Source organism: Scyliorhinus canicula, chromosome 11 (genome assembly GCF_902713615.1).
Source record: "Scyliorhinus canicula chromosome 11, sScyCan1.1, whole genome shotgun sequence".
NCBI classification, from domain to species: domain Eukaryota; kingdom Metazoa; phylum Chordata; class Chondrichthyes; order Carcharhiniformes; family Scyliorhinidae; genus Scyliorhinus; species Scyliorhinus canicula.
This window is the reverse complement of record NC_052156.1, coordinates 34,093,692-34,107,448: the sequence shown is the minus strand read 5'-3', so window position 1 is coordinate 34,107,448 and position 13,757 is coordinate 34,093,692. Positions and strand designations below refer to the sequence as shown.

At 46.7% G+C, this 13,757-nt stretch overlaps 1 protein-coding gene across 1 annotated transcript in view; it reads left to right on the top strand.

Annotated features, from left to right (window-relative positions):
• Positions 1-13,757, top strand: part of phf2 (PHD finger protein 2) — a 190,581-nt gene that overhangs the window by 124,155 nt on the left and 52,669 nt on the right. The window contains exons 13-14 of the mRNA XM_038812750.1: positions 6,585-6,704; positions 11,055-11,173. Coding sequence (XP_038668678.1) covers positions 6,585-6,704; positions 11,055-11,173 — 239 coding nt within the window. The remainder of the gene's footprint in view (positions 1-6,584; positions 6,705-11,054; positions 11,174-13,757) is intronic.

The window sequence follows — 13,757 nt, the reverse complement described above, 5'->3', positions numbered from 1 at the left end:
TTCCTCAGTTTTCTCTGGCTCCCCCAACACGAAGTCACCCAGCACGAATTACTACTGGTCCTTAAAAGTGGGGACCAGGCCCCATGGACTCCAAGGGGGTGTGAAGAGCTGAGTACCCCTCTTCACTTACCTCCAGGGAGCACAAGGACACTGTAGCTGTTGTGCCGATGATGTGTGTGTGGGGGGGGTTGTCCTTCAAGGTAGATGGAGGTTGGGAGGGGCGCTCGGGCTGGTCTAGAGGTGGTGGTCCGGGGTCTCCCCCTTATGGGGGTTGGTTTCAGTCTGTGATGCCTTGAAGCCTGTTTTCTTTCATGTCTAACAACCCATAACAGGGCAAAGCAAAGCTGCACCTTCTCTGTCCTAAAATCCTCTCGCAGCTCCGAGCTATTCTAAAGCTTGTTTCTTGTAGAAGCATTTCACTCCCCTTGGAAGTTTCAAAAGGCTCTGCGATTTCAATAGGCTCTGCGGTTTCGAAGTTGTAGTGTACCTTCATTTAGCCGTTGTACTTGGTTCCCTTTGTACTTGGTTGTTTATATACCATTTCATTCCCCTTGAAGTTTCAATAGGTTCTGTGGTTCAATGTTGCAGTATGTCTTCTTCTGTCCCTTTGTACTTGGTTGCTTACATTGCCTTTTTGAGCCTATTGATTTGATAGCTGAAGGCTATCTCATAGGAGGGATTAGCTTTGACTGTATAACATTTCACTGTCCATAACTCTGAAGTACTTCCTAGAAGGAGCAGGTGCTCTGTTTGACAGCAATATTTTTAGACTGGATCTTTTTCAACCACTGATGCCTGAACAGCATGCCTGCACTGGAGCTACTTTTCCACCGTAGAAGCAGCTGGCACCACTCAGACATTAAAGTTCAAGCGTTCCTCAATGTGGACACTCTCGCAGCCACTGTTACATTCTCTGGATAGACATGATGATGTGTGCGCGCGTGTGTGTGTGTGTGTGTGTATGGATTTTGGGGCGGTGAGGGGGGGGGGGGGGGGGGGGGAAGAGGAGGTCTTGGACATGGTGGTCAAGGACATAGAATCATAGAATTTACAGTGCAGAAAGAAGGCCATTTTGGCCCATCAAGTCTGCACCGGCTCTTGGAAAGAGCATCCTACTTAAACCCACATCGCTACCCTATCCCAGTAACCCAACCTAACCTTTTTTGGACACTAAGAACAAATTATCATGGCTAATCCACCTAACCTGCACATCTTTGGACTGTGGGAGGAAACCGGAGAACCTGGAGGAAACCCACGCAGGCACGGGGAGAATGCGCAGACCGTCCGCACAGTCCTTGACCCAAGCCGGGAATTGGAACCTGGGACCTGGAGCTGTGAAGCAACTGTGCTAATCACTGTGCTACCATGCTGCCCAGTGCCGTGGCTGGACAGTCAGTGACTGGCAGAGGATGTCTGGGTGCAGTGCCAAGTTGGCACTGCCAGGGGTCGGGGCCTGAGGGGGGCTATTGGTGACCCCGCAGTCTGGGTTTGCTCAATGGGGGGGGGGGGGGGGGGGGGGGGGAGAGGGGGGGAAAGAGGGAAGCAGTCTTTGATGGCAACAATGGGATGTGGGGGTCTTTGTCGGCAAGAAGGGGTGGGAGCTGGAGAGTTGTTCTGAGATTGAGGCACCCCGATCTCTGAGGATCTGGGCTTTGTGACATCTTCGGGTACCACACATCACATTTTTTATGCAAATCACCCCGGTTCCAAAAAATGACTAAATGTGGGAAGATCACAATTCGCACCGATGTTTCTGCCTGAAACAACACTTAGTCACGTTTTGGGAGAATTCTGCCATGTATTTGATTTTCTCTATTGTTATCCACTTGTCTCTCCTTTGTCTAGTCAGTATCTATCCATCATTGCAATCTATTTTCTTTTTTCTACACACACATGCCTTCCTTTGCCATGGTGTTTTGTTCCTCTCCCTGCATCACTCCCTTTCCCTCCCCATGTCATTGTTGCATCTGTTTACCAGAACCATAACTCCAATTTGCAATTGTTGCAGTATTCTCAGCGAGAGGTCGTACATTTGCCGGGATTGTTTTGATTTCCCATTTCCAGCAGCTGCTTTGAGCATCACACATCCAGGTCTGGGATAGTGTCGGTTCAAATGCAGAATACAGCTCCCTCAAAAGTTTTGTATCTCTCTTCCCCCATCTCAGAAAAGTGATCACAATTACAATGTTGGGAAATTTTCTATTTTCCACAACAGCCATCCATTCAGCCTTGAAGTGTGATTATACCTTGTGACCAAATTAACGATGGCTTGCTATATTTATTGTTGAAGATCTGTGCTGAAATTGTCCCAACATATTTCAAGTAGAACCCTTGTAGCCAGAGTGATACTTCCATTTTATTGTAAATTAAGCCAAGAAGTGAAAATAGTTCTTTTCACCTTCTTTTCAACATTGGAACCCATTATGAAATAGTAAATACAAGAGTTATAAACAAATTTAAAGCTGAGTGTAGTTCAGGATCTCTTAGGTTCCAAATTGGAGGAAGCTTAGGCAGTCAGGACCTAACATTCTGATGAAGACAATAAACAAAGACATCTCAAAATAGTCCAACCAATAGACTTTGTGGGCTAAAGCTTCTATATGTCCTGTTTTTTGATCCCAGGGTCGTGATTCACAATCTGCCCATTCCAGTTCTGTTGGAGATGGGCAGCGTGCAAACTTGATACTCTCACCTCCTTTCAAAGATTGTAGCATCCTCTGCAGTCAGCATAGGTAGTCCGTCTCTCTTAAAGAGAAACTGCAGTGAATAATATTGCTGCAATTCAAAAGATGGAAAATGGAATGCCATGGAGAGAGAGGTTTCCAAGGTGATTGCTGGAAGCATTAGTAGTGGAGGTCGGAAGGTGTAGCGATGGAAGGAATTGGGAACGGGGACCAAGGAGGTAAATTGTTGGCATCTGACCCTGAGGACCTGACAGCAGTACCAAAAACAATCTGATGACCCCTCATGGTTGGTCAAGGTCAGTGAATGCATCTTCACATGACATCTCCTCTCATCCATCACATCACAAACCTCACACTGCTCAATGCACTAACCCCCATCATCAGCAGCACTTCCTGGAATTCCGGATACGCCTAACCACCAGATACCTCACCTCACCTTCACACATCTACTACTGCTGCTTGCCTCGCACTGTGTCCGTCTAATCTCCAGCTATTTAGCAATGACATGCTTATCACCAAACACAATGTTACGCAGTCATTGACATTCTACCCTTTCTCCTGCATGATAATGTGGCACACAAAGAAGGTGTTGGTGGGAACACTGAGGATGATGGTATCTTCCTGCCTTATGCCCCTTCTCAACTCCCAGCATACATTAGGACAGCTAAGATGAGCAAGCTGCTGATGGTGTTACCATGAAACTCTTGCTTCCTACCCCATCCCCCTTTCCTCACACCAACCTTCCCCTTCTGATTTCCTATTTTCAGACATCAAAGAACTGTTGCCTGTTCATCCACAGCAGCCGAAGGAAGAAGAGGAAGAGAACAGCACAGCAGTAATGAAGAAGCCCCATCACTTGATTTGATACCCACAGTCAGCAGCTCAGATATGGGCAATACATCGTACCAAGGAGGCTAGTGTAGAGTTGGGATCAGCACATGGTGAGTCACTGGGCAAAAGTGGGCTTCAGCCAGGCCAGATGTAAGGCATGGTTCATTTGCTAGCTCACTGGAGGGTGAGGGCGCAGACGAATTCTGCCACAGAGGTCTCAGGTGAGTACCTAAATGGGGCAGCATACAGGAAAGCACTGAGATGCTGGCTCTGCTTTGGCTGGCCCAACCAACAGCTCCCTGTCACTGTTGAGGATCATGAAAGAAACCAGCTCCTAGTTGACTAAAGGTGCCATGCAAAGCTTGCCCTCTCTGCAGCCTTTGCTCCATTGCGTTGTCGTTCTGCATACCCAGCGGCTTTGATATTGCTGCCCTTATACCTGCTGCTCCCTTTATGTAGACAGGTCACCTACTCTTCCACCATCCAGTTACACTGCACTGACTGGCAAATCAAGGAACCCACCATAACACATCCAAAATTATCCCTGGGTCCATTCAGATACTACATTAGCAGAAGTTACCATACTTGAAATTTCAGTGCCTGGCCCTTTTGAGGACTGTTGGGGCAAGGTCCATCTTGCAGTTTAATGATTGTTGTTTGAGAAAAGTGGCATTCTGATTTGTTGCCTGAATCTACGTGGCTCAAGTAGGATATCCTGGAGATACATGAGCTGCTTGGGCTGTGTAATGTACAAACATATTTATTAGGAGCAGGAGTAGGCTATTCAGCCCCTTGAGTATACGTCGTCATTCAATTAGATCACTGATCTGACTGTGGTGTCAACTCCACACCCGCCTCCCGCCACCCTTAGACTCCTTTGTTACTGCTAACTCTGCCTTAAAAATAATCAATGATTCTCCCTCCACCGCTCTCTTGAGAAGAGAGTTCCAGGGATTCATGACTCTCTGCTCCTCATCTCTGTCTTATTGGGGAGATCCCTGGTTTTTAAATTATCCCCTAGTTCAGATAAATCCCATAAGGGAAAATATCCTTTCAGCATTCCCCTTGTTGAGTTCCCTCAAGATCTTGTATGTTTCAATAAGATGACGTCTCATTCTTCTAAATGCTGATTGATAGTCAACCTTTCCTTCTAAGATGATCTCTTTCTCCCCCCCCCCCCCCCCCCCCCCCCCCCATTCTAGACATCAGTCGAGTTAACTTTCTCTGAATTGCCTCTAATCCATTTGTATCCTTAAAGAAGGAGACTCCAGTACTCCAGAAGCGGTTTCACCAACTGCAGGAAATCGTCCTACTTTTACATTCCAGTCTTGCAATAAATGACAACATTCCATTTGACTTTCTCATCATTTGCTGTACCTGCATGCTAACTTTTTCAGGGGTCAGGATAGCACTCCTTCACATACTTCTGACATATGCTGGGGATGTTGGTGCGGCCGCCCCTCATTAGAGGGTTTGCGCACACGTCGTGGCAGAAGCTACTGGTTTGGTACAGCAGAATGGTGCTGGACCTCCAGCCACACCATGGAGTTGAAATGTTTGCCTTTTGATCTTTAAAAAAATATGCAGACATGCACCACTTTAAACTGTAAACATATCATAATCATTTCAAGATGTATATTTAGAAATGACAAGTCAAGCATGAAGTGGGGAACTGCAAACAAATTGCATACTCTTTAGTTTCAATGTTTTATGGTATTGAGTAACTGCAGCATTATTTTATCATGTTTTAAGACTGAGCAGGGGAAGTAATAAATTAATTGTTACCATTTGGTGTTACATTATATATGTCTTTTGTTATGAGCATACATTTTTGTGGAGGTCAGCCCGATCACCTTTGAGAAACAAGTCACAGAGAGACCCTGCACTGTCTTTTGGATGAGACGTTAAACCGAGGCCCTGTCTCTCCCCTCAGGTGGATTTAAGAGATCCCATGCCGAAGAAAAGGAGGGTCAAGTCTGATGTCCTGGCAAATATTATCCCTCACTCAACATCCTCCTCCTCCTTTTTCAGGTACCATGGCCTCAGAGGCTTTGGTGACCATGGATTTCCATTGATTTGGTCCGGTCCGTGATTCCGTGATTATGCTTGTCAAATACTGGTTTGCTGATGCCTTTTGCAGAATGGCTGACCAGGAAACCCTCCTGTTCTTGCTGCTGCCCTCCAGTATATTGGAAGGATTTACAGGTTGATAATCAACCTGTTTGGTATGTTATGAAGTGGGACTAGAACCCAGTGCTCCTGACCCAGAGGTTGTGATGCTACCACTACGCCTCTCCCAATTAGCATCAGAAAACAGAATATCTGGTCATTATAAAGTTGCTGATTGTCGGAACTTGCTTTGTGCAAATTGTTTGCTGAGTTCTCTACGTTACAACGGTGATTTCAAAAGTACTTCATTGCTGTGAAGCATTTTTGGTCTTCTGGTAGATGTGAAAGGGACCATATAAATGCAAATCTTTCTTTCTTCTATATTCATGTGTATCCTCTATTTCCTTACAAAAATTTCCAGTCCCCATTTGCACTATTTGTATGAGGGACATCAAAATGTTGCTTTGTTGAATTTTCCCCATAATCTAACTTACAGGCAGGGGTTATGGGGCACCTTCAGCAATCAGCTGCTTTGCTAGTGTCTGTACGAATGGTGCGTATGGAACTTAAAAAAACTGGCCCACTGTGCCAAAAACATGCAACCAGCAACTGTGGAGACCGAGAAAAAACATTATTCTCAAAACAATTCTATTGTCCTCACTATAGTGAAGTGAGTGGTTGTACTTCTATTATTTTATTCACTTTTCAACCAGTGCTATTTTTATTGTCTGACTAAAATATTTATTGGTGTCACTTTGGAAACAGTCCCAAAATTAATGGAGCAATTCTTACAAAAACATGGACAAATGCCATGGCACCACTGGACATTTGGACTTGTACAGAACCACCATTATGTGCAAAATGTTGCTGTTTATTATGTTGTCCTGTTGTATTAATACTCCAGTTCTTTCTTCATATTTTCCAGCATTTTAAGCTGTGTAAAAATGTTATTTTTTAAAGGCTTCGAAGAATATGTTAAGCCTGGCTGGCCGAGAAAGTGTAACCAATCAAAACGATGTAGCAAAATTTGGAATACAAGAGCAGAACAAAAGCAAAGCTGAAGTGAAGTGGAAATACAAGGTAGGATGATCCTGTGAAAATGTAACTATATTATGCATGCAATGTGTGACAATCAACGATGGAGGGTGTCATTGACAGTGCCATCAAGTGGCGCTTAATCAGAAATACTCTGCTCACTGACGGTCAATTTGGATTCAACCGGGGCCACTTGGCCCCTGACCTTATTACAGTCTTTATGCAAACATGGACAAAAGAGCTGAACTTGAGTAAGGTGCCTTTCATAGCAAGGTAGCATTTGACTGAATGTAGCATCATGAATCCTTAGCAAAACTGAAGTCAGTAGGAATCAGGGGAAAATTCTTTCCTGGTTGGAGTGATGCCAAGCACATCTGAAGATGGTTGTAGTTGTTGGAAGCCAAACAACGTTCTCAGTCCCAGGACATTACTACAGGAGTTCCATGGGCCAACCACCTTCAACTGTTTCATCAAATACTTCCCCTTCATTAGGACAAAAATGAAGACATTCGCTGATGATTGCACAAACCAGGAGTGTGATGAAATACTCTCCACTTTCCTTGATGCAAGTTCCCTTCCCAGCCACTCACCATCCTGACTTGGAGCTACATTGCAGTTTCTCCTTGTCTCTGCAGAGGTAGGCGTACAATGAAACACAGTGTGCCCAGGCACAGGGCCCTGACCAGTGGGAGGCCCCATGCTGGCAGGTGTCTGTGGGGAGTTCTTGGGCACCAATCAGAGGCTCATTTAGCTATCAGCAGACAATGAAGAGCGACATCAGACTCATTGATTGAGTCCCTTTAGGGTGGGAAATCATTGATCTGAGGTTGTTGAAGTGACTAGGAGGGAGAGAGGCAGTAGTCAAGGTGAAGATCTCCTGTGTTTTTGTGAAAAAAGCAGTAGGTTTCTCGATCTCGACCCAGGGATGAGGAGAGTAGGCCATAGCCAGGCAGCCAACAGCGAGGCGAGGTCGTCAAGCGAGATAAGGTGCCAGTCGTCGAGGGGAGCAGCAGGACGACTCGGCCCTCAGGCTAAGGCTGAGGCGGGCTGGGCAGGCGAAGCCATAACCAATCGCACTGAGCCAGCAGCGAGGGGAGCAAGGGTGATTCGACATCCAAGGCCATGATTGAGAAAGGCTGGGCAGGTGAGGCCATAGCCAAGCAGCCAGAAGTGAGGTGAGGTTGAGCGAGGTGAGGGGCAAGGTGCCTGTCGTCAAGGGGGGCAGCGCGGTGCATCAACACCCAGGCTAGGGCTGAGGAAGGCTGGGCAGGCAAGACAGTCTGAGTCAGCAGTGAGGCGAGGTTGTTGAGGGGAGCATGATACGACTCGACCCTCAGGCCAAGGCTGAGGAGGCTGGACATGCAAAGCCAGAGCCAAGCAACCTGATCCAACTGTGAGACGAGGTTGTCACGGGGAGCAGGGGGTGCCTTGACACCCCCCCCCCCCCCCCCCCCCCCCCCCCCCCCCCGGGTCAGGGCTGAGGGAGGCTGCAGAGGCCATAGCCAGGCAAGGATAACAAATGCTGACTTAGTCAGCTACACACACATCCCGTGAAAGAATGAGGAAAAATACAATTCCATAAATACCTTCGGTCTTCATGTATCAGAAATGGAGGTAAGAGATCAGGCTTTTCCATCATCAACATTCTGGTGGTCACCATTGACTTACACCTGGACTAGACCAGCCACAAAAATACCATGGTGGTTAGAATAGGCTGGGGAATCTGTCAACCTTATGATGCCCCAAAACTTTTCCGCCATCTACATAGCCTAGGTCAGAAGTAGTGTGCTGGAATACTCTCTACTTGTATGAAATGGTGCAATTCTAACAGCACTCAAGATTCCCAACAACATCCAGGTCAAAGCTGTCAGCTTGATTGGCACCCCTCCAGTGGCCTCCATAGCAGATGCATGGGAACATCAATTCCAAGTTCTCTCCAAATCACACTTCATCTTGACTTGGGCATTTATTGTTATTTCTTTTTGTCACTGCAACCAATTCCTGAAACTCTGAACCGAACACTGTTATGGGAACACCTTCAGCGCATGCTGTAGTGGTCAGGAAGGTGGCCTGCCACACCAATTAAAGTACATATAGGGACTGACCTAAATCTACATTTTAGAATATCATACATGGGGAAATCAGAAAGGTCGGGTCATTGCTGAGTTTGTAGATTAGTATTCCTGATGAAAATTTTAGTTCCAGAAGCTAATGCAAATTGTGTATGTTGTGTAATGATTTTAAAACCTAAGTAAATGCTAACAAATGCTTGTTTTAAAAAAAAAATCTTGATCGGTTTCCCAATCAGTTACACCTGACTGGCTATGTTCCTTTGGCGGAGATTGTTATACTGAAGTTTCATCGTTTAATACACACGAGCCAGATTCTGCTTGTATTGAAGGACCTACCATACAGCAGTTATCGGGATTGCTATGGTGTACTAGTTGCTAAATTGTACTTAATCCCGATTGTAAGACTTATATCTGCATTTTAAGGATAAGTCCAAACCCTTTCTGGAGTCAGGTCTTTAGGTCTTAAATTGTCCAACCCCATCCCTGGCACAGGCCAACCACACTGGCAGACCTCTGTACCAGGAAGTTAAGGAGGAAGGTCAAAGAACTGGTTAACCTGCTGTAGACTAATTAATAGAGATTTATTGCTGTGATAGTCAACAATTCCATTATTATGTCATGTGACTACCAGATGGACTGTGGTCTGATTTGGTCCTGCAAAGTGTTCCTACGAAAGTCAGCTCATATTACAAGTTTGAGATTGGTTATTGGCACTGGGATCTTTTGAGTGCTGTCCAAGAACAGCAGCCAGAGGGCTTCTAAAGTTGTCCACAATCCTCAGGGAGAAAAGAGAACCTATCTTTGTTTTTTGAGTTTGCTTCCTGCCTGACTTCAATCCTCCAATCAGCAAGGAATTGGGCACAAAGTCTAATGCCCACTTCAAATTCTAATTTTTTCAGGATTAGGTATGGAGCATGGGGGTAGTTGGAAGTCTCTACCTCTTAAATTCATAATTGGTGGCCTAAGAATAAACATTCCTTGGATGCAAAGAAAATAAAATTGGCTCCTCTAATATATTTGCTATTATTGACAGTTCCTCACCACATTAAAAGCAGCTACGTATTTTCTGCTGTGAAAAAGAGGAATTCATAGCACTTAGCTGCTTTTGATGTGGTTAATCATACCAAAGGTGGTGACGTTGTAGTTAGTAATAAAGCAGGGTTATGGAGATGCATTTAAGCATAAAGAGAAAGATAGATCAACAAGCAGCTGTCTCGGAGTAATAAAACTATCAATCACTAGTTAATTTTGTGTATTGCTGTGGGAAATTGAATGGGCAAGCTGCATTTCAAAGACTGTCACGTGATTTGAAGCCCTTTGAAATGACTTTGGAGGAAGCTGTTGCTTTAAAAGCATTTGTCTAAGGCAGCAGATGTTGGGGAAGGAAAAGTGAAAATGCAGTGATATTTCACTCCATAGCCTGGACTGCTCTTCAGCTTTCAGGCAGGGGTGACTGATGGGGTCTCTGTTGGAGGGAGATGGTGGGGAGTAGCGGGGGAACGGATTTGCATTGGAGAGGGGCCTTCCGATGGACTTTGGGGGCTACTCTGTCATGCATTGACCCCCTTGACCCAACGCAGGGTCCACAGCGTCAGAGCCACGCTTGAAAAATATTTGAACCAATTCACGCCTGTGTGAATCCTGGCTGTGTGGGCTAGAGCAGCATGGGGACTGGAAAATTGGAGTTCCAGTATGTTAATTGGATACAAATAGGTGCAAAGCGCGGGCTGTGTAGCTTGCTGCCGCCACTGATGGGGGACAAGAGCATCGGAATGGGATTAGCGCCTGGCACCGATCCCGTTTTCTGGCCGACGTTCCATACTACGCCGGATCGGAAAACCTGCTACCAGCAGTGGGCAACGGAGAATGCACCCCAATATGTTTTAATGCCATTGGTTGAGGGATAACTTCTCGCTAACACCGAGTGAACCCCTCTACTTTTCTTTGAATAGTACCATATTAACTTGCAGACATGACCTTGGTTTAATGTCCCATATGTAAGGAAGCATCTCTGATAATGCAACATTCTCCTAGTAGTGGACAAAAATGTTAGCCCAGATTATGTACCAAACTTTGGAGTGGAAATGGAATTCACATCTTCAGACTCAGGCAAGAGTGCTTGCTACCAGTGTGCCGAGGTTGATGCGGAAAAATTGGATGAGGTTTATTTACATATCCTTAATCAGTGAGTTCTTTTGTAATAATGCAAGTGTAACAGGAATGATAAATAGAATTGAAACAGCTGATACTGTGTTTAAGAACAGGTTAAACAACACTTCTTCAGAGGTAAAAAGCTCATGCCTACATTCCTTTTACTTACCAGAACAGTAAACCAGATTCTTTGCTCAAAATGGAAGATGGAAAATCAGACAAAACATTTTTGACAGGAAACAAAGACAACAGCAAGCTCAAGTTGGTCTTCACTAATAAAAAACTGTTGAGGTTTGTGGATAAAGTATTTTTTAAAAAATAAACATTTTATTGAGGTATTTTTTGGTATTATAACAACAACACAATAAACAATGTACATGAAACTATGAACATAGAGCAAAAGCTGTCTCCCTCCCTTACAGGTCCCACCTTTATTATCCCCCCCCCACCTTCTGCTGACGATTAATTTTCAGTGAAGAGGTCAACGAACGGTTGCCACCTCCGGGCGAACCCCAACAGTAACCCTCTCAAGGCCAACTTGATTTTCTCCAGACAGATAAAGCTAGCCATATCCGATAGCCAGGTCTCCGACTTTGGGGGCTTTGAGTCCCTCCAAACTAATAGTATCCGTCTCCGGGCTGCCAGGGAAGCAAAGGCCAGAACGTCTGCCTCTTTCTCCTCCTGGATTCCCGGATCTTCCGACACCCTGAAAATCGCCACCTCTGGACTCAGCGCCACCCTTGTTTTTAACACCGTGGACGTGACATCTGCAAACCCCTGCCAAAATGCCCTAAGCTTTGGACATGCCCAGAACATGTGGACATGGTTCGCTGGTCCTCCCGCACACTTTGCACACCTATCTTCCACCCCAAAGAATCTGCTCATCTGGGCCACTGTCATGTGAGCCCGGTGAACGACCTTAAATTGTATCAGGCTGAGCCTGGCACATGTTGCGGATGCGTTGACTCTATTCAACGCGTCCGCCCATAGACCATCCCCTATCTCTCCTCCCAGCTTCTCCTCCCACTTGCGCTTCAGCTCCTCGGTCTGCGTCTCCTCTGACCCCATAAGTGCCATGTAAATGTCCGAGATGCTCCCTTCTCCTACCCACCCTCTAGAAACTACCCTGTCCTGAATCCCCCTTAGCGGTAGGAGCAGAAAGGTTGACACCTGTTTACTGAGGATGTCCCGCACCTGCAGATAGCTGAATTTGTTTTTTCTCGCCAAACCAAACTTCTCCTCCAGCGCCCTCATACTCTGAAAGCTCCCATCTATAAACATATCTCCCAATCCTTGCTCTCCGCCATATCCGGAACCCCCGATCCTTACTTCCCGGGGCAAACTGGTGATTATTACATTTTGCGGACCAGACTGATGCTCCCTCTGCTCCCACATGTCTCCTCCATTGCCCCCAGACTCTCAGGGCCACCACCACCACGGGGCTGGTGGAGTACCGTGTCGGCGGGAACGGCAGAGGCGCAGTTACCAACGCCCCAAACTGGTGCCCTTGCATGAAGCCCCCTCCATGTGCTCCTATGCCGACCCCTCCCCCACCACCCACTTCCTGGTCATGGCTATATTCGCCGCCCAGTAATAGTTACTAAAATTTGGCAGCGCCAGCCCGCCCTCACCCCGACTCCGCTCGTGCATTACCTTCCTTACCCGCGGGGTCTTGCCCGCCCAAACAAAGCCAGAGATCACTTTGTTGACCCTTTTAACAGAGCACCCCGGAATAAAGATGGGGAGACATTGAAACACGAACTGGAATTTCGGGAGGACCATCATCTTCACCGTCTGCACCCTCCTGCACTAATGGCAACGGGAGTGCGCCCCATCTCCGAAAATCGTCCGACATTTGATCTACTGGCCGGGCCAGATTTAATTTGTGCAGCCGGTCCCATTCCCGCGCCTCTTTAATGCCTAGGTTCCTAAAGCTTCCCCCTACTAATCTAAATGGCAGCTCCCCCAATCACCTCTCCTATACCCTCGCCTGGATCGCAAACATCACACTCTTCTCCATATTTAGCTGATACCCCGAAAACCGGCCAAATTCCCCTAGAATCCTCATGGTTTCTTCCATCCCGTCTAATGAGTCCGATACATACAGAAGCAGGCCGTCTGCATAGAGTAAGACTCTGTGCTCCCCAACCCCCCGGACCAGCCCCTTGAGGCTCTCGGAGCAATTGCCAACGGCTCTCTAGCTAGCGCGAACAACAGTGGGGAGAGGGGGTGTCCCTGTCTCGTCCCCCAGTGCAGTCTAAAATAGTCCATTGTTGTCCTATTCGTCCGTACACTTGCCACAGGAGCCTGATACAACAACCTGACCCAGTCAATAAAGCCCCGCCCAAGTCCGAACCGTCCCTGTACCTCCCACAGATAATCCCATTCTACCCGATCAAAAGCCTTTCTGCATCCATTGCGATCACTACCTCCACCTCCCTACCTTCCAGGGGCATCATAATCACATTTAACAACCTTCTTACATTGGCCACCAACTGCCTGCCCTTAACAAACCCTGTCTGGTCCTCTCCAATAACGTCTGGAACACAATCCTCGATCCTGGAGGACAAAATTTTGGCCAGCAGTTTGGCGTCCACATTCAACAGGGATATCGGCCTGTAGGACCCACACAGCTCTGGGTTCTTGTCCCGCTTCAGATTCAGCTAAATCGTGGGCAGTGACATTGTCGGGGGCAGCACCCCTCTTTCTCTTGCCTCATTGAACACCTGCATCAACTCGGGCCCCAATATCCAAGAGAACATTTTATAAAACTCCACTGGGTACCCGTCCGGCCCCGGGGCTTTAACCGACTGCATGGCATTCAGACCCTCCACTATCTCTTCCAACCCGATTGGGTCCCCCAGACCTTCTACCA